This window comes from Halichoeres trimaculatus, unplaced genomic scaffold (assembly GCF_033239565.1).
Source record: "Halichoeres trimaculatus isolate MK-OKI-2021-1 unplaced genomic scaffold, fHalTri1.1 fHalTri1_scaffold_11, whole genome shotgun sequence".
In the NCBI taxonomy this organism is placed as follows: Eukaryota; Metazoa; Chordata; class Actinopteri; order Labriformes; family Labridae; genus Halichoeres; species Halichoeres trimaculatus.
The window spans coordinates 15,706,237-15,727,610 of record NW_027437189.1 but is presented as its reverse complement, the minus strand read 5'-3'; the positions used below and the strand labels follow the sequence as shown (position 1 = coordinate 15,727,610).

The window sequence follows — 21,374 nt, the reverse complement described above, 5'->3', positions numbered from 1 at the left end:
GCAGTCATAAATACCTCTTTATCTGTCATTTATTCATGGCTATATCAAGAATAATACCTGATAAGTGCTCCATTATCAGCAATGTATGAAGGCCAGGGTCATAGGACCAACAAAAATTCCTGATATTGAAAACCTTGAGGGTTATTATCCAACTTGCTCTATGATCACTATCATCACAATGATCCTTTTGACTTTGCAGCATCTCCTTCTTTAGCCACATCCCAGAAAGCACATTGAATAAGTTTGCATAGACTTGAGGAGGTGTTGCCAAACTTTTCAGCTTTCAATTCCCATAGCAGCAGCCCCAAAGTCTGGTGACCCCCTACTAGGGGAATACACTATAAGCCAATCCAAAGACAGAGAAAAAGAGTAGAAAATAATGACCTAAGATACTTCAGTAAGCTATTTTTTGGAAAGTAAGACTGTGCACATATTATCGTGTTTCCTAAATTAATCTATTACCACTAATACCTTTTGTTTTCCTGGCTTAGGCACTTTGGGGTCTTGCAGCACAAAAGAAATGTGGAAAACTAGATCAAACATTTCTGCACATTAGCTGCACAGAGAAACTTAGATTCAGAAAGATAGAACTTGAACTATGAGAGAGCAGAGCCTGTAATGCCCTCCTCTTGCTCCAGTGGACACCATGCCAAGAGTCCCATGATCTACAGTGTCAAATGCAGCTGTTAAGTCAAGGAGCACTAGCATGGCAGGGTTTCCTGAGCTAGCGCCAGTAGATCATTAAAAATACTTAGTTATGCTGTTTTACCATGGCTATGTGCTATCTTATCTTCACAGATACAGAAAATAACCCAGCAGCGCTTGTATAAGGTCACCCAGTACCTCTTCTGTTTACATTTTCTTCTCTCTAAACTAATGTATAACACGGTCAGAACCCATACTGGTGGAGTTTGCTGTTGCTTTGTGTCTGATATCTTCAGTTTGGTTGACTCTAAACCCCCAGATCCTTGTAGAAAACAATATCAAAATTGTGATTTTTTTTTTCTATCAGAAATATTTTCTTTTTTTCCAAATTCAAATTCTTCATTTCGGTCATTTTTTATAAACTGGATTGGAAAGAAGTTACTACTTTCCTCAAGCAGTGGTTGAAATGTTTGTCTGACTCCTGTGATGTGCATTTTATGGGAAAATATGGCTCCTGATATAATCTGTAGATATTATCCACATCATTTAACTTTTTTTCCCATGGTCTGGTGTTAAAAAAAAGCTGACTAAAAACCACAAAAATGTAAATATCAAAGAATCGCAATTTAGATCAAATCGGCACCCCAAAACGTATAACAGAAACGAATCACGAGAATAGCATATTGCCCTAGCCCTAGCTCCCTGTATAATTTAAAATCCTTTGTGATTCTTCATGGACTCCTGTTTTTGTTTTCTATCTGCTATAATCTTGAACCTAAAGTTTGGAGCCCTCCAAATAAAATGGCACTAAAAACAACGACAAAAAAAAAACCCTCTATGCTGTTTACTGGAAAATGCTGTTTTGCCACACGGTCAACAGGAAGAGGTAAAATATTAAATTTATAAATGTGCTGGACTCCTTATAGCAACTTGACATGCATGATCTGGTTGTTTTTATTCAGAATTAACTGCAGTTGGGGTTTGACCAATTGGAATCAAGCATTTAACTCAGCTGGTTATTGCCAATCAGGGTTAAGTATTTACCCAGAGAGTGGTGATAGTGTGCTTTGTTGTGGTTTACTGTATAAAAGCTTTCACAGTCATCCAGCTGCATGAGCCTGCACATTTAGAACACCTTTCGTCCGGCTCCTGTAATGACTCATTTTCCAGCAGTGATTAAAATAATGTAATGAATTTCCCGCTCTCACACAGTCAGAGTGCAGTATTTCAGACTGCACTCAGGCTGACGGTAACTGCTGAGGAGGTAAGAGTCTGTCAGTACCACTGCTGACCATCACTTACATAAAGCTCCCCTGACTGCACTCGCTGAACTTTCCATCAGGCTGTTTGTTAATCAGCCACTAATAGAAGAGGAAACAGGGGATTGTGCGGCCTGCAGTTTATAGTAATGAAGAACTCTGGAAGGTACAAAAACAGGAACTGACCTTGACACTTCCTGCTGGATATGTGTGTGTGTGAGTGTGTTTCCTCCGAGCCAGCTCAGGTGGGCAGAGCTTTGTGTGTGTGTGCTGTTGCTGGAATGTACACGAGTGTCCTGGGAGTCCCTATGTGTTGAAATTGTCTGTCACAGTCCTGACTGTTAGTGGCTCCATTCACAACAGTAGACAGGATATTATCACACACAGTGGTGACAGAGCTGAGGGTGATAATTACCTTCAAACCATGCAAATAAGTGAAGATGTCAGTGAAAATATGAAGAAATGAACACACAAATGTACTATCCTGCCAGACACGAGCCACAGCGAACATGTTGACAGCGATAATGAGACAGACGAAAGAGACAATGCCCCTAAAAATAGACCTTTGTGCTGATAGGAAGCTGAGCTGATCAGCACTCTGTGGTGTCAAATCACTTTGCACATGAACACAACACACTAATCTGGCAACGCAAACAGAGCATGAATGTGAATCCAAAAGTTGCATAAGAGTTTGATAATACTTGTGACACGTTGTGCTGACTAAGAAAAAAAAATCTGCCTGATGTTTTGCTGGATTTTTAAAGTTTTGTGTTCCCTTAAACCACAAATTGATGCATGAAGCAATCACATGTCTTGTTTTGGTTTGCAGCCACTGCAGATGTGGCCTCAAATGTGGAGGGTAAAGTTCAGGTAGCTAAGAATAATAAAAGCATGTGTGCATGTAGATTTATTTTTAATATATTTTTTTGTTTTATTTTATATTATTTATTTTATATTTGTGGTGTGACCAGTTCAGAAAGTTATATAAGAACTTTGGCATCACTTCTCTGCACTTCCTCTAAGAGAGGGGTTATACAAACTCTTGCTGTTAGAGTCTTGAGGGGAACTACTCTCATATTATAATCTGGATCTTTGGTGAAATCTCTGTCTGTGCAACTCATCACCTTAACTCCTGACAAAGTATGAAGTGTATTTGTGTATTTTAGCTGAAATCTTTCCAGCCCCTGCCTCTGCTGCCATGCAGCAGTTCTGTGCTCAATCTTGCAGCCCCTACACCTTCCAGCATCTACCCACAGGGTCCAACTCTTAAAGTGGGAAAGATATTTTGTCATAACTCCTTCATTTGTGCATGATGGTTAATCTGCGAGGAGTGAAGACCTGAGACACTAAACACAACCACCGTTCTTCATCTGCACTAAAGTTCTGATCACTGCAGCATGAATTCACTGACTGAGTGCTAACACTTCACAGTACACACGATTTAACAACCCTAATATTCCAGACTATTTTTGTCTTTTGTGATAAAAATGTATGCAACCAAACATCTAATTGAGTTCTCCAGTTGTGAACATTACCATTAGCTCGCTAACCGTTATGTATTTAAAGTTCAATTATCAGTTCCTGAGCATGTGTGTTAAGGTGTGAGCTTGTCCCTGTCTCCTCAGTGACGGTTCATCTACTTAGCAGACATGTTTTTCTGCTCTTGCTTGCATTTGCTTCAGATATCATATCTAACAATTCTAACGATAACAAACAATTCTTGACACCTCTTTAAGCATCTCGGCAGGAACCCTTTCTAAGTGTTAATTTCATTTAGGGACGGGGGAGTACCAATACCTGCCTTTTTTCAAGGTCATGTACTCATGAAAGCTGCAGATACCAGCAGCCGATACTTTAGGCAAGAAAATCTTGCATTGAGCAAGTCCTCCAGGCCACTAGTTGCTGCTAATTGCTGCAGTTTGACACCACAGCAAATGTGCGCCAGGTCCTGTTCAGACAGCATGAATGAACCAGGGAGAGTTAATTGTTAAACTGTTTCATTTTGCGCTTTAGTTTACTTTAAAAAATACTCAAACTCTGACTGTTGCTCGTTTTATTGTGCACTTTTATTTATTTATTTTTTAATATTTATATAAAAAAAATCTTAACTCGGAGAGAGTTGTTTGTGTTTTATTTGTACTTAATAGCAGAGTGACTGTGCTGTCTTTGATCAAAATGATCTGTCACTGTTAATTGAGATTTGAAGTATCAAAAGTACCAGTAGTATCAGTATCGGTGAGTACTCAAGAGGGAGTACTTGTACTGGTATTGGTCTGCATAAAAAGTGATATTGAACATCCCTAATTTCATTGATGAAAATTGTGAAAAAAATGTTTGTCAAAGCCCCATTTTTCCAAGATGAAGATTTGAGGATGACAAGCTTGTACAATTTACTGATGAGAACAGCTTCTGTTTTTCTTAATGAGACAATAACAAAAACCAAAATGTTTGTGGTAGACGTTCGTGTATCCAAAATCCAAGATATTTTCCTCCCCTTTGTGTCTAATCTGTCGCAGTCCAAGCAATGTATTCCTACAATAGGTGTTTGGCAATCTTTTGACTATTAATGTAGGTGCATTTAAGGACTGTTGTAAATGTGCAATACAGTCATTTTATTGTGTCAATAACACGTTTGTGTAAAGATGGAGATTAAAAATAGAGTCACAGTGTCAACAGAAAGAGTGTTCTCTCTTTACTTCTCTTGGAATAAGGATCATTCTTGTATAACTCCAGTTTTATCTGCATGTAATGACCTTTAGATTAGCAGGGAGAGCAAGGCAGCTAAAGATAATTTAGTTAAAACAGTAAATCTAAATCAGCTGTCAAAGCGAACACCGCTGTCACTGAACACAGCAGCTTGTGAATGTAAAATATTAAGGCCATATACAAAAGAAAAGAGAAAAAGACTGAATAAAGGTAACAGACAGCCCAGGTCACTTTATCTTTGAAAATTGATCAAATGACATCAAACGATGAACAGAGATTATTAAAGATGTCCAAAGTGACAAATCTAAACTAGGCTAATTGCTAAATTTCACATGTGTAACCTTCCGTTCACCCTCTCCCTGGGACCAGAAACTCATTACACTCCATCCTGAAGGGAATATAAATCTGGACCAAATATTGGAATAATCCATTCAAAAGTTTGTGTCTCATTTACTTCAAACCATGAAAGCTGACCTCATGGTGCTGCTAGAGGAAAGGTCAGGAGATCATACAAATCAGGTGGGTTCATCATCTGGGGACCAGGAATGTCTGCAACACATTTACTTTTCAGTGGATTCTGTCAAACAGTCATGGAAGCCTCGTGGCCTTAATGTGCACGGCTTTTGTTTTTAGTGTGGCGGACTAATAAACGGACTGTTATATCCACATCCTCAGAAATGAGTCATGAAACCACGCTGCAGGCACGCTAAAAACAATTATATTTACTGCTGAGGATTTCCGTGTTACTGTTCACTTTTAGCATACAGTCACATCAATGAATGTTTTTGAAGGAACAGGTTTATTTTAGCTCTGCTGAAAGTGTGCTGCCAGTAATGCTGCATGTTCCTGGATGGGAGGAAAACTGACATCAGCTGTTTGCTTCATTCAAAAAAGCATTTTGAGCTCACAGAGAGGAAAACAGATCCTGAAATAGCAGGAGGAAGTGGGGAGTTGACGCTTTGTGAAGGATGTAAATAGGAAAGGTGCAATGACAGTCATGGGGCGCATTTTCCAAACACTAACAATAGCGATTTGACTACGAGCTGTTCTTGTAAATAGGATGTAGAAGTGTCAGGAAGGAGGTAGTGAGAGCTGTGTGGTGGGCATATAGAGATCATGTGCTTCCAGTTTTCTCTGAATCTTTACAGAGCCAGAGGATACAGAGGAATGCATTTTACAAGGTGTTTTCATTTGCAGTCTCACACACACACATGCAAACATTCAAATCCTGCTGACGTCGTCCTGCTACCCAGCCTTCCTCTCTGCAGAGCGGGGTGACTCTGACCCACTTCCATCCTGCCATGACCCACATCGTGACTCTCTTCCGCTGCCCTGCGCCTGTGCACCAAATGTACGCTCTAATCCACACACTCTGCTTACACTTAACAGACAGAGGTCACTGGTTAAGTTGGCCAAACGCTTGTGTAACTGGATTACTGCACTGTGAATGTTTAGTCTGGAGCTGGATTGTGAGCGCTAAGAGCTGTGTGCTGGAGTCTCAGGAGGAAATGTTGTATTGATTTCAATTTCTGCTGAACACTTTCCCTGTGCACACCATACAAATGTAATTCAGTGGAAATCAGGAGGAGCATAATGCAATCCATTAGCAGGACGATGACCGCTGTCCTCATTTGACTCTGGTAATTTACATGTGCCGGCTCTTGTTTCATACTGTAAACAGACGCCTGTCCTGAAAATACAAATAAAACACGACGCAAGACTTCCAAGTCCATACTGGCTTCACTTCTCGTAACAGTCACATGACGCTGAGGATTAAGCCTGTCTAAATTTCACTAATCTAAACCAGGCTAATTGCCAAAATTCAGATCTGTAACCTTGCATTCACCCTCTCCCCAGGACGACAGCAGCTTCAGAGAACAAAACACAGAGGTATTTCTCTGAAAGCCTGGCACAGTTTCCTGTGGGAGATACGCCGGTGCTGACAGCTCTCACTGACAATGACCTCTGTCTCTGTTTGTTGACCCCGGCCCAGTCCTGGAATGTGTCACACTTGCAGAAACCAAAGATTTCTTACCATTGAAGAAAAACAGACATGACAGAAAAGCAGGTTGGATGTGAGTGTTGCTGTTTGAAAGAGGGTTTATTTGGATTTACCGTTAGCAATAGAAGCAGGTATTGTGTAATTCAAGGATTAAATGAATGACGCAGAAGAAACACACAGAGGAGGTGCTGAGGATTTCAACCTGTATTAAATCATCAGCATTGAAAACAAAAGAGTCTAATTTTCAGGTAATACTTGATTTTTTAAAGCTGTTTTTTTTTTTTTGTCTTTCTCTGTCATCTCATGTCTTATAGTCTGGGTTGACCCCCCTAACACCTAAGATATACAAGATACATCTGCGGTGCGACTCCGTTGTGCTGCATGTTGACTGTGTTTGTTAACTTACACTGGCTACGTGTTCAGTCTGACATGCAGCATTACAGACAGCTGGAGTCACGAGACCGAGGAGTTCCTGCACTAAGTCTCTCTTCATTAATGTTGGGCTGTTAAATCCTGGTCAGGCTCTGCTCATTACGTCCATTTCTCATTGTAGTCAAGCTAAATACGAACTGGTTTTTAATCGGTCTGTTATGAAAGTCACCCGGTGTTTTTAGATAGTTTCCAGTCACGACTTCCTGTCACGCTCATAGACTGCACATAGAGTGGACAGTGTGGCTCTGCCATTTACCATTGTACACCAAATAATATCTTCAAATCACTACAACAATCAGAGAAACATTTCTACGAGGTGTATTAATTTTTTCAAAGCTCGACCACAGCCCATATGGAATGACTGGAGAGCCAGATTTTTTTGACCTATACAGCAGCCAGCCACCAAGAGGGGCAGTTTTTGTGGCGAAATCACTTCCAGCCGATCAAGATGACGTCCATTCAGTGTACTTTAGCCGTGAGAAGTCTGAATGCCTGTGTTCAGTTTTGGGTTTTACCTAGTCTAATTTTAGATGTAGATGTTTTTGTGCTGATAGATAATATAGCTAAGTGCCATGTGATCTTGATGGATTTCCTTCTTAGAACATCACCAGACTTTTAACCATCCACCTTTAATCAAACCCTGCTTCTCATTCAACCTTCATCCGCCAATTATCTGCCAAACAATTCCCTCCAAGTCTTTTTTTTGTTTTGTTTTTTAATAATCGTTAAGTTTGTGACGAGGCAACTGCTATATCCTTGGAAGAGTGGGCTCTGGTTTGTTATCTTACCTGGTTTTTGCACCACATTACAGTCAGTACATAAATAAGGCAAGAAGCTGTTCTGTTCAGCTCTTACCTCTGTGTAACTGCCTTATCCCAGAAATCATACCAGGTTACAACACCAGGACTCACCAGACAATACAAAGCAAACTAGAAGGTGCCCTCAGCTCAGGCCTCGGACCCTAATTACAAGTCCTCTGATCAGTTCGATGGTTAGCATCAAATTTTCCTTCTTCTTGTGGGTTGTAAACTTTCCTTAAAGATGATAGAGGAAGGTTAAATGTTTCACTCATTGTGAATCTTCCCAATAGGAAGTATGAAAAAGCTGCAACTCACTTGCCTGAAAACTTATTACATGGAAATAATTCTTTTTGACAGTCACTGTTGGTCTCTTTCTTTTTTCTGATCTTGTAAAGGTGTCAGTGTTAGTTTCAGCTGCGTTCAGAACCAGCTGTGAATTCCTCACAGGAGCTTTCACAAAGCTTGGCAGCACTTTTTTTATCCCCGGTAAAGGACCCAAACGCTACCTCCACCATTGTTCTTTGTTTCATAACAAGTCAGAGTTTTACATTATATGTGCAAAGAAGTCCTTACACCTCAGTTATAATAGAGAAAAAATCTCTCAGGGCAGTTTAAAACTTGGTATGCATTATTTCCTGTGTAGGGATGCATTTGGGAAATGCACTGTTGAATAAAAACCATCCACACACTGTTGACATTTATAGCGCGCAGGATGCACATGACTCATATGAACCCTGCTGCATTGTTGGCCTGGAATGAACTCTGCAGATATTTTGTGACGATTATTCTGGATAGTGAACATTTCTTTGGTTGTACTGCCCCCTGTTGTTCAGGAATCTATTTAAAAACATGTCAGTGACTTTTGAAATATTCATTTCTTGGGAAGGACAACAAATAAACATTGTTTCTATCAAGTACTTTTTCTCTTTATGTAGTTTAATTTTGGAATGCATTGCTCATATTTTGTCAATCTGATCACTTACCCATTTTTTTTTTCGGCAGATGGTACTGGACTCAAAACCATCACTGACCATGGAAACTTTACACTTCAAACATCTTGGATTCTGTACCTGTCCTGTTTTCCTTCAAACTCTGGGTCCTCAATTTCTAAATTAAACCTAATTTTCAGGACTTTGGATTTCTCTTTAGTCTCATGCTTTTTCCCCTTAGCCCAGGTAAGACACTTCTGGTGTTGTCTTTGGTTCATGCTTCATACACAGAATATGAAAGTGATTTAAAGATGACTGTGCATAGTGGCTCTTGGTGCAAGGACTCCATCCTTTGTGTTTTCCTTGAGAAGCTCTTCAAAAAATTCTTCTATCAACTCTTCTTGACCATCATCCGAAGGGTGCTGATATCTGTGTTGCTCATGTATCTCTCTCTGCCACATCTCACCTTTCCAGTCAGTTCTCATTAACATACTTCGATGCATCACTCAGAACAGCCAGCCTTTCAGCAGTGACCTTTTGTGGCCTCCCCCTCTTTGTGGGGTGTGTTGATGTTCATCTTCTTAAGTATAACTGAGGTTACATTTACTGAACCAAGCTGAGAGAGGGTATTTATTCTGTTTGAATAATGAGTGAACTCCACATGCAGTGAGTCCAATATGTATGAAATTTCTCTTTTCAAATAAGTGATGAATGATACTGAAGTGATAAAGATATACTTAGTTAAGATGTATCTGAATTTACCTTCACTGCAGTCAATGAATAGTATAGTCTTACTGTGTTTAATCTGTTCACGGTAATGGTTGTTGAATATGTCGCAGTAAAAGAACAGATGTACTGACAGAATCCTTTAATTCAACATGTTGAGTCATACACTTTGGTCCAGTGACATTTGGTACAATAAATGTTTTTCTCACACATTAAGATCATCAATATATCTTTCACTCTATGACACATTTACATCATAAATCCTAAAATGCATCTTTTGCTGTAATAAAACTATTCTCTTTTAGCTTTAGTAAAACCATAATGGAAATAGTAATTAGCTGCTAAGTTATTTTATTGAGTAAGAACTTAAAACTAAATTTATCTCATGATACATACTATAACAAAACATGTTTATCACTGTCATAATTTCTGATTTTAATTTATAATTTCTTGTTTGAAGTGAAAAAGTACTTTCAAAAAGATAAGAAAATATGTCAGCTGGTGTAAAGAAACCATGATGGAGTTGTCATATCTGTGTGTACGTCTAAATAGATGCTTTTCCAGTTTCAAAATAAGAAAAATGAAATTCATACATGAAAGACATTTCAGAAAATGACAGACCGTTCAAAATGACTAAACTTTTAAAATATACCGTTTCACATGAGTGCTCGAAGTTGCTCTAAGTTTCATTAATGCAACAAGTAGCTCTCAGGATGATTCAAATACTAAAACCATTAAAACAAGAGAAGCTAAAATAGCTTTCTAAGGACACTTTATTCTTTTTCTTTGCTTTCTTTTTCAGAACAAGAAGTTTTATAGTGTTTTGTTGTTGTTTGTTATTCTTGCTTCACCTTGACTTCGTCTTCAGAGCTCACTCCATCACACTGATTGGTGACTGACAAGAGTTTACTTTACATTTGCAGGAAAACTGATTGCCAAGTATCTCATGGTTAAACTGAAGCAACTATTGAACCGTATACATGTATGTAAAACACACTCATACTTTCATCACACTTTGACCAGATTTTCTATCACATGTTGCATAAAACGCTTTAGGTACTGGAGGAGTGTTCAGTTGGTGTTAGTAGAGGTAACTTGAGCCGACTTAGGTTTTGGAAACCAACCTAACATGTTGTAGTAACAGTACAGAGCCACTAGAGGGAGACTCAACCCCACTTCAGGACAGTGAGCTACCCCTTTTTTTACTACTGATGCAACAAGACTTCATTCAGATGGTAAAATATTTAATCCTATTTGGTTAAAAGATAAAAGAAAGTGGCTTTAACGTCTTGTATTGTGTTTTTTTTTAGTGCCACTGATACGCTAAATTAAATATCTAATAAAAATAGTTGATCTTTGAATTTGGGGCAAATGAAGCCTCAATTATTTATGGAGTACTCAAACATGTAGCCAAGTAGAGATTAAAAAATAAATTAATGAACTCATTCTGTTTAATCTCATGGGCATGTATTTAAAGAAGCACCGAAATTTAACTTGAAACATCATTGTGTCAAAACCTGTGACACAGTCCTAACAAACCCCCCTGGAGCTCTGAAATTGTAAAATAAAGGCAGCTGCACTAGAAATATTAGACATTTTTTATGTTTTACCACCTCTGATGAAAGGAGGAATTCTTTAAGAATGATACCAACAGGATTTTGAGCGTGATTCGAACTGGCCTCTGAACTGCCGGTGTGTGTTTCATGCTGTAGTAGCCTGAGTAGGTGTGTGCCTTTAAACTGCCACCTTGATCAGACTTTTGTCCATTGGCAGACTTTCTTCTCCAAACTTCGGCTCACAGAAGGAAAGGGTTAAACGAGCAGGGGATTGTCCAGCACTGCCACGCCTGCTGCTACGCCTCCATCTGAGTGTTCTGAACTCTTGGTCCTCAGCAGATGACCCACACACTCGTTCATGACCATGTCATTACCTTGTCTGTGAGGAAACATATGGTGTAAGGCTATTAAATAATCATATTTCATTCAAATATTACCTTTCTCCCACTAGCATACCTGACGTAAGTTCCAAAGGCCCCCAGCTCACTGAGACAGTTGCTGATTTTTAAAGGTGTGTCTCGTCTAAGCAGGTAGTTCTGTGACGGTGCAGGGTTGATTTTATCCATGAGAATATAAGCCGTCCTCTCTGAACCCTCCTTCACCCCCTCCAGGACCTGGCAGATCTCTGATCCATAGATGTTGTTACCTGGGAAAACAAGGAGTCGTTCATGAAGCAAACCTTAAAGACTTCAGAGCTCATGTTTGTAAACTAATACAGATACAATTGGCAGCCAGACCATGGCTAACTTGGCCTCACATGAAGACAAACCTGTGAGTACAGCTCATTGAAAGGTGTCACCTACTGACTTCCCCAAGGGTCACAAATCAGCATCCAATTCATTGTTTGTTTAACATACAGGACTAGCATGTTTTCAGATCAGACCAGTTTTACAGAGCTAAGATGTCAAACTTGTTCCTGTAGAGTCAAGTCAACTCTCCGTAGTAGATACACACAAAGAAGGTGTTCCTTTGTGATATTCAATTAGCACTTTGATGCAATGAACAACTGGTTAAAAAAAAAAAAAAGACATCAGCCGAACTGGGACAAATGCAGAAAATGGTCTTCTGACAGGTTTCAAAAGATGACTCTGCATCATTTCAAGGGATTAACCGAAAATTACCAGTGCAAATATTTGACATTTTGAGGGGTATCAGCATTGGCATTTTTAAAAATCCAATGGTGGATAAAAAAATCAATTTAAAACTAGATTATTTTGGCTCTGATGCAGCGGTGCCTCTCTGTCTGCACTCACTACTATGTCTCCAGCTCTGTCCCACCCACAGTACCAGATCTGATTGGTTACACACATAGCCAGTGCTAAGGTAACAGCCAATCAGCAGTGAGAGCTATGCATGCACAAGGCTCACACACTGAGCAGAGGAGAAAAGCTTTGCCAGGTGGAGATATATGATTCAGAAGCAAGTTTAAGCAGCAGACTCTACCACAGTGTTTTTTAACATCCCATTCCCAGTTCTTTTTTCTTTTTTTTTAAGTTTTATAAGATTGAAATTGATAAGACATGTTGCTGATCCTGAGAACTGTTTAATAAACACATGTCTAAAGGCATGTAAACAAAGTTGAGGTTTGGGCTTTCTATTATTTAAAACTTTGACACCAATATTTTCACTTTTACTGCAAACAAATATTGGCTTCAATCGGCCTCCTTGACAACTAATAATCAGTATTGGTATCAGCCCTGAAAAACCATATCGGTACAGCCCTGGTTTTCAGGGTTTCTGATGAACAGTCTATTTGAGTTTAACTGTTGTTTTCAATTAATTGCCTACTCTTTTTTTTGCTGACTCCTATTTCTTCTTCTTTATGTATTTTGAAACTCTACACAGGAACATTTTGAGGTCAATCTGTGCAAAGTATAAATTCTTGAAATGTTTCAGCTGGTCTTAAAATTTTGTTCAGGTGTGTAATTGTAAAGTGAGGGATTTCTCTGCACAGTGACTTCCCAAATATGTTTTATCATCGTACCTCCTCCCTCTCGCTGAGGCTTCAGGACAAATCGGTCTGGAGCTGCAAAAGCCATTGCTACTGTCTTGTCACCCTCTGGCCCCTAAAGACAGAAACAAACATAAAAACAGGCAAAGTAAGCATGAAAGCAACAAGCCCATGCCAATGGAAACTGAAAAACAAGCATTAGAATTTTTCAACACGCATGGTAATCTGAAATGTGATATATTCTGTTTCGGTTAATAGACAATAAAAATTAAAGAAGGGATATAAATGTTTGTGTTGTTTTCTCACCATGTCTAGTGTGTAGAGACCAGCAAATGTTGCTCTAATCTGCTCCACCACTTGTGGTTGGTCGGGGAAGAACTTCTCCAGAACTCCAGGTCTCGCAAGAACCTGCTGGACTTTCTTGGTTCCGGCTAGGTGAGTGCTAATGTCGGGACATTTCACAGCCCGGGAACGCTCCATCAGGAGTCGAGCATCCCAGCTCTGTGAGTCAAAAATCACAAAAAGTGACATCTTTTTCTGGACAGTTTTGATCTGACCAAGACATTTAACAGATCAAAATACACTTCAAATCTGTTTAAAAAAAATAGATTCTGCTTAAACACAGAAATCTGTTCCCTCAGATGACAGAAAATACTTAAACAGTTAGGAATCCACAGCAAACTACAAACTGGTACTCCACACTGGTAGGACATACTAACATAGAGGTTAAAACAGCAGCAGTGCATGAAAAATCATCCTACTTCCTTTTTGAGAGCCAGGCCACACTTTGACCAGAAGCTATGGTAACAAAAATGCCTCTGACAAAAATCACAGGGTCAGAAAAAGGTCAAAGCTGAAGCATGATAGTGTGGTGGGCAGATGCACTCTCTTAGTGGAGGACTTTGTCCCATTTCCAGCACCTCACTCCTGAATTTGGATTACACTTGACTGTAAAGTGGCTCCATCAAAAGAGCTAGAATGAGTTTGAATTTTCCAATATTTCTTTGACATGCCTGCTTTGTTTTAACATTTTGATCTAAAACAAAATCAATATAAGGTATATCTAATGACATTCTCAGTTTGCATGGCTGTTCACAAAGATATATAAGAAGCAACAAATGCTTTAGTTTTCAAGGCAATCCAGGAATTTGGAGGGACTCCGTTTCAAAACACTATTTACTTCAGAAGAAGAAGACATGTTACACCCACAGGGGCCAAAAAACAAAAGCTGTCTGTCCACTGTTTATCTTTGAATTGAAGGGAAGTAAAATACAAAGACTGCCGCTGTGATAACTCTACAGAGCGGTGAAATCTTTTAATGTACACTCCTGTACTTCCCCATCCAGTGAGGCTGCAAGCTTATAGAAGCTCAATCTGGACTTCAGTGGTTTTCTGACTGAATGCCTTCTTCATGCATTAGATTCCTGCTCTCGCTTTGACAACATCCCTAACCAAACAGAGGGGCAGCAGAGCAGAAAGAAGTTTGCTTTTCCTTCGCTGGTGGGCAGAGAACATGTGACCTTGTGTTTACAACAGTGTGCTGGACAGTCATACTATCAGGGGGAGTTTGCACCATAGAATTTCAGACCTGCTAAGGGAGAACCTGGCTTTCTTGGTAGCAGTTAAGTGTAAAATTCAGAATATAAATAACTTGTGTTTAGATGTGTAAGAATACAGGGCACTAAAAATGTGTGCAAAATTTTTAAATTTAGAAAAAATAGAGTTTTTATTCTGTTAAATTGTATCCAATATGGCAGCAAAGGGGAAACAATATGAGTGTTTTACACAGCAGCTGGTGTCCATATTGTACTGAATAGTTTTAAGATGTGAGGTCTGCAAAAAAACAGTAACTTTCTGTCTTGTTTGTATTCTGTTTATCGTTCACCTGAACTACAGATAAAAGTGAGGACCTGTTCAGATGCGTAGTTCTGAGGCATGTAGCCGTTCCTGAAGTACACCACAGCAACCTCTTCACCATCACTAAAAAGGAACATCAAAGCAAAATGAAGAACAACTAATATATACACATGTTTTTGGTTTGCATAACATCTCTTTCAATTTCTGAATTTATGTCAACGCACATTCACTTATTACATTTAACAAAAACTAACAGACTTACACAAAGAGCCTCTTGTCCTGATCAATGGAGCCTGTTTTAAAAACATCATCAAACCGCTTTCTCTTTGTGGGAATATTTCTGAAAAACATTTGCAGAATCAGCTGTTGAACAAAAGACCGATTCACAGTACAGATCAGCTGCTTCACATTTGACTTAAAAATTCCTCATGCTCTGAGAAAATCAAAGAGATGCCTGAGTCCTTCTGAGGTACATTTCTCTGTACTCATGCTCACCTCTTCCACAGTTCCCTCTCGATGTATCGCTGATCAAAGATGTTCCTTTGGCTGTCTTCCACCAAAAACATGACTAAAGCCCTGCAAAATAAAATAAATCACTGCTGATTATGGTCTTTGTTAATGCCATTCATTTGGTCTCAACAGGCTGTAGCCAGCACTTGATTTTATGCAAATTACAGTGAAGTTGAGAGTCATGAAAAGACAGGACATGAAGTTCAGTAGGGCTGTATACACTGGAAGTAATTAGTTCCTACTTCTCAGATCCATACAGCTCCCAGGCTTTGGCGACAGCTCTAGCCAGACCAGCTGCAGGGTTGTTGTCCAGGATGCGCCGGCTCTCCTCCAGTCTTCCAGCCACCGTCAGAATGTGCCTGTCAAGCAACATGAATAAAATCCAAGGTAATGGTAAGCTCAGCAAACGATACATCATGTCTGATATCTTTGTTAATTGGAATCTACCAAGGGTGACACATTTTTCTAATCCCCTGTATTATAAATGCTATAATATATTTTGGTTGCTCTTTTTTGGGTGTAGTGAGCTGGAATTTGCAACTAAAGCCCTGTTTCCACCAAACAGTCTGGTTTAGATCAGTACGGTTTGGTACAGGTTGGTTCGGTTAAGCTTGGTCCTGTTTGTGTTTCCATAACCAACCATCCCCCTTGTGGTAGGCAGTGTGTAAGCTAGATGCCGACAGCCACATCAATAACATAATAGCGTGACGCCACAGCAGCGCAACCCAGTGTACCCCGCTAATAAATTCAGCGAAGAAAAACACAACACAGTAAACAAAGAGCAGCAATGGAAGACATCCAGCATTTTGTTCTCTTTGTGATTGGCATGTGGCCCTTTGACACAAAATGCAATCAAGTTTTGTTTCAGAGACAGCTGTGTGCCGCCAGGAGAAATGATAAGGTAAGATTGGTCTTTTGACCAATCAGCAGTGTTGTAGCACCACCTTCCGAGATCAGATCTAGTCAAGTCTGGCACCCCTACGGAAGGGTGCCAAAAAGTGTGACAGCTTGTCTCGGTTATTTGGGGATTAGACAGTAGAAATGGCATAAAATGCTTGCCGTGCCGAGACATGTCAAACTGAACAACTTGGTGGAAATGGGGCTTTATTGGCACAGTACAGTTACAAGTTGATCACACGACTGATCTCCATCATTAATTCAATTTCCTTAAGAAATACATGAAGCCTTTAAGAGATACTCCAATGACAGACTCACCTGTGTACATCTGGCATGCTTGAGGAGAGACCCCCAAAACTGGCAGCAAAGGTGTTGATTTCTATCTGCTTTAAAGATGATGAGCCATCCTCGCTCTGGTCCAGCATGTAGTCAGATCGATTGAGACCCAAAACAATTGACTTCAACAGAGGACAAGACAGAGCCAGTTAAATCACTTTGAGATCTTTCTCTCTTCTTTAAACAGTATTTATAATTTCAAGGGTTTGGGACTACTTGCAGGTTGGATAACTTTTCAATCTTAGAACTTAGAAACTTAGAAACTGGTTGATTAAAAAAAGAACACAACTACTAAGTAGTCCTTTACATCAGTTGGTCTGGAAGCATGCAGATTCTGCACTACAGTATTTAACCCACAGCCTCTGACTCAGGCTGAGGCCAATTCTCATGTGTGTAAGTTTCACTTTTAGGTATTTTAGGTAGTCTTGATCTGCATGTAATGTTTTACAGTGTCATTCCAAAATGGAGTATTCCCTTTTTCCCCAGAATTTTACACACAATGCCCTGTAATGTAAATGTTAAAAAGTTTTTTTTTTTTTTTTTTTTTTGGGGGGGGGGGGGGGGGGTCATTTTTGCAAATTAATTAAAAAAAAAAAGACCTAAAACATCACATGTAAATAAGTAATTACAGCCTTTGCCACAGAGCTGGAAATTGAGCTCAGGTCAATCCTGTTTGCACTGATCATCCTTTAGATGTTCCTTCAGCTTAATTTGAGACTACCTGTGGAAAATTCAGTTGATTGGACATCATTTGGAAAGGCAAATACCTGTCCACATATGACCTTGCAGGTAAGAGCACAAACCAAGTATGAAGTCAAAGAAATCCCTTGTTGAATGCATATCAGGCAGAAAGTGTGCATTCATGCATGACTGCGTGTAGCTGCTTTGGAGTCATCTAGACACAGACGGGAGCTAAATGACTGCAGCACATTTGTGCAGTATGGTGTTTGTTTTTTTGCTCTACACAAATTTAATATTTTGCAAGGGTACTCCTTGCTCAAGTTGTATACACTTATTTAATAATAGTTAATAATAATTCCATTATCTTTAAATGGAAAAATTTCAGAACCACCAGGACTCTACACAGAGTTGGCCATCAGTCTACACCTAGTGATCATGAGAGAAGAGCCTTGGTCAGTGAGGTCACCAAGAACTGATTGGTCACTCTGTGAGAGCTCCAGTGGTCCTCTGTAGAGAGAGGAGAACCTTCCAGAAGGACAACTAGAGAAAGCCTCACACCATGAGAAAGAAAATACTCTGGTCTGAGACAAAAACTGGACTCTTTGGAGTAAATGCTAGGTGTCATGTTTGGGGGAAACCAGGCACCGCTCATCACCTAGCCACTATCATCTCTACTGTAAAGCATGGTGGTGGCAGCATCACGCTGTGGGGATGTTTTTCAGCAGCAGGAACTGGGAGACTAGCCAGGATTGAGGGAAAGATGAATGCAGCAATGTACAGAGACAACCTGAATAAAAACCTGCTCCAGGGAGCTTTTGACCTCACTGGGACGACAGTTCAACGACCCTGAGCACACAGTCAAGATATCAAAGGAGTGGCTTCAGGACAACTGTGAGTGTCCTTGAGTGAATCCCATTGAACATCTGTAGATAGATCTGAAAATGGCTTTGCACCGATGCTCCCCATTCAACCTGATGAAGTTTGTGAGGTGCTGCAAAGAGCAATGGGCCAAACTGCCCAAAGATAGATGTGCCAAGCTTGTGGCATCATATTCAAAATTACTTGCGGCTGTAATTGCTGCCAAAGGTGCATCAAAAAAGTATTGAGCAAAGGTTGTGAATACTTGTGTAAGTGTTAAGTCTTAGTTTTTTTTTTATTTTTAATACATTTGTAAACATTTCAAACAGAAAAAGATCATGTTGTCATTATGAGGTGTTGAGTGTAGAATTTTGAGAAAACATAAATTTATACCATTTTGGAATGAGGCTGTAACATATCAAACCATGGAAAAATTGAAGCGCTGTGAATTATTTTCAGATGCACAATGTTTGTAAGTTAACCTAAAATAGTGAATTGTCATTCTTAAGGGTAGGGTCTGCAGCATTTCGAAAAAAAACCCCAATATTTTCAACTTTTACAGGAATAATCCTGCTCAGTCGTCTCTGACTGTGAACCCAAACATTCAGTTTAGTGTGAAATTGGCTGTTAAAAATAATGGCGGCAAGACCTACTTAATAAAAAGTAGTCCTCAATACTTTTTTAGCTGTATGAATAAATACTGTTTAAATCTGTAAAAGTATCTTTATGTCAATATTTTGTGTCAACTCATCTGCATTTTAGTAAGTAGCCATGTAAACAAAAGACAACAAACAGGAAACAGGTGGTTATGCAAGTTAGGATCCTTTTAGAGGGGACAAGACAACCCTGTCAAAGTCTGGCTCTCTGACTTTAAGTCTGATAAATAAATTGTGTTTTTTTTCACATGAAAAAGTGCCAGCTTCTATGTATTTCAACAAGCTGTGACACAGAACAAAATTCGACATGTTACAGTTTAAATCATGGCAAATGCTTTCCTAGCGTTTTCACAATCGTTTTTTCAACTTTAATTGAAAATCTACTAAACTAATTTCTAGAAATAAAGACCTACCTGAGAACGTCCTTCTTTTAGAATTTGTTGATGGATCTTGAACAACCTTGCTGTGAAATCATCAACTGCAACAGTGCTAGAAATAGATAATGTCACTGTTAAGAGTAGTCTAAATGCCTTCTAAGACGTTGTTTCAAGTAAGAAGCCACAGATTTGCTCGGTGAATGTGACTATTATGTGATCTGAGATATCAGTTTTTATGACATTTTGTTTTTAAGTGCACAGTAAAGCACATTTCCACACTGCTGCACTTGCAATCACTGTTTTGGGCTCCTATGATACCTTGCAAGAGCCTCCTGGAGAAAGTCTGAATCCTGGCTGATCTTGTCCACCAGAGTGTTGTAGTGAGTTTGCACTGCCAGAGCCTGGAGGAACACAGCTTTTGGCACAGGTGTAGGGAAAAGCGTAAATGGAGCATAGGTCACCAGCTGAAAAACACATTATGAAAATGAAAGTAAGAGCGCTGAAATAAAAACCATTGGACATTGCATGTAGGGAAATTAAATAAATAATTTACCAGAACTACTATTGTCAACAAAAGCGTTGAGAAAAAAAACGTTTCAAACGGTGCCCTGAGGCGAGTTGAATTCCAAACATGACTGCATTGAACATGCCTGTTTTTGTAGAGCGGCTTAACAGGAATCAGGTCCTCGTTTTTTGGTTTTGGCTCGCTAGTGTTCAATCACAAAGAACAAGCGGGACCTGTTTGTTCCATGAGCTCTCCCTCAATATGGACGCAGGTGTTTCTCACACTTCTCAAAAGTGCTGTGATATAAGGGGACTTTTTTAATCATAAAGAGTCTATTTGTTCCCACAAGTAAATAAGATTATGAAATCTCAGATTTTTTCCATTCACATTCTTTGTAGTTTGGTCTCTTTGTTAGTGAGAGTGCTGGTCTCATAATTTGACAGGTTGAACAAGCTTATTTTCCCTTGGGAAAGGTGGGAGAGTTTTTTTTACATTGCTCTCAAGACCCAGTCAACAAAGCAGGTAAGGTCCCTTACAAAATGTCAAAAAAAACTTCTCACAAAATATTTTCTGTAAAAGCGGTTATTACCTCTGAGGAGTTTGGTGCCTCTTTGATCCTCATGAGAACACCATGAAGAAGTGCTGCATCTTTTGCAACATCAGCCAATTCTTTGATTAATGCTGTATCCGTCAACATCTTGTCAGGTACAACCTGAGCCATTCTGACTTACTGAAATATGAACAGAGAAAAATACTGTAAAGCACAGCATAAGGAAAGCCAACTGTCCTGATTACATTATAAAGAAAAAGACCTCCTGAAGTTAATGCCACGCCCACTACTGATGAAATACTGAAAGAGAAAGCATGACATTTCTGATAAGCTCTCTTTTATTGTAATCGTACACTTATCTTGTGAGTATAATGGGGAATAAGACAGGTACCAAAATCTTAGTGACCGACTTCAAGCAAATATAATGTTTTGGAAGAAAGATGAGCATGCCAAAGTGTGCAGTGGGACGTATAACAACACAATGGAAAGTGTACCAAACTGCTGAAATGTTATAGATCAGGTTCTTATAAACAAAGGGTTGTCATTTTCAGTACCAGATATACAGAATGTAATTATTGAGTTAACTGACGAAACAGGGGTTGAATTAAAAAAAACTGTCAACCTTATTTAAGATATTTCATATATTTCACATCACGTGTATAACAAAGCTGTGTGATTTAAAGAGTAAATCTACCGCCTCCTTTGTAACAATTCTGTTGTATGACTGTGTACAGTGAATCAAAACTCTTTTCAATCCTTCGTCAACTCAGTTTTTACCAGGTGGCTAGCTCGAAGCAATGTTCAACGTTGTCCTACGTAGACCCAATGTTAAGAGCAGGCAGGTTGTTAGGATAGCTAGTGAGCTACACTACTGTCAGTTCTGTGTCCAGCCTGAAAGTTTCTCCAGGACATGATTCAAGTCTTTGAAAATGAATGATATTACCTTGAAAGACTCACTTCCAGCCTTTGAGAAATCAACACAGCCGCCTGAAATGTATCAAAGTCCACATCTACGGTTCCTCTTCACGAGCCCCTTACACGTTGGTCTGTCGGGAGCTGTGATTGGTTAGACAGAAACGCTTCCGCTATTGTTCAGCCAATCATAACATATTGCGTCGTCGAATTAAAGTCCGGAAAACCA

General features: G+C 39.4%; 1 protein-coding gene across 2 annotated transcripts; it reads right to left on the bottom strand.

Moving 5' to 3' along the window:
• Positions 1 to 9,639: 9,639 nt before the first annotated feature.
• gss (glutathione synthetase) lies at positions 9,640 to 21,302 on the bottom strand. Of its 2 annotated transcripts, none has more exons than XM_074682395.1 (13): positions 21,177 to 21,302; positions 20,273 to 20,413; positions 19,497 to 19,642; positions 19,215 to 19,290; positions 16,589 to 16,728; positions 15,616 to 15,732; positions 15,359 to 15,439; positions 15,126 to 15,203; positions 14,917 to 14,986; positions 13,313 to 13,507; positions 13,040 to 13,121; positions 11,512 to 11,701; positions 9,640 to 11,434 (listed from the first exon to the last, which is right to left on the bottom strand). In XM_074682395.1, the coding sequence occupies exons 2-13, from the start codon at positions 20,402 to 20,404 to the stop codon at positions 11,311 to 11,313; spliced, it is 1,431 nt and encodes a 476-aa protein (XP_074538496.1). In that variant the 5' UTR covers positions 20,405 to 20,413; positions 21,177 to 21,302; the 3' UTR covers positions 9,640 to 11,310. The 2 variants fall into 2 exon arrangements, with proteins under 2 accessions (XP_074538496.1, XP_074538497.1); XM_074682396.1 differs by having other exon boundaries at positions 21,191 to 21,295.
• Between the last annotated feature and the right edge of the window lie 72 nt (positions 21,303 to 21,374).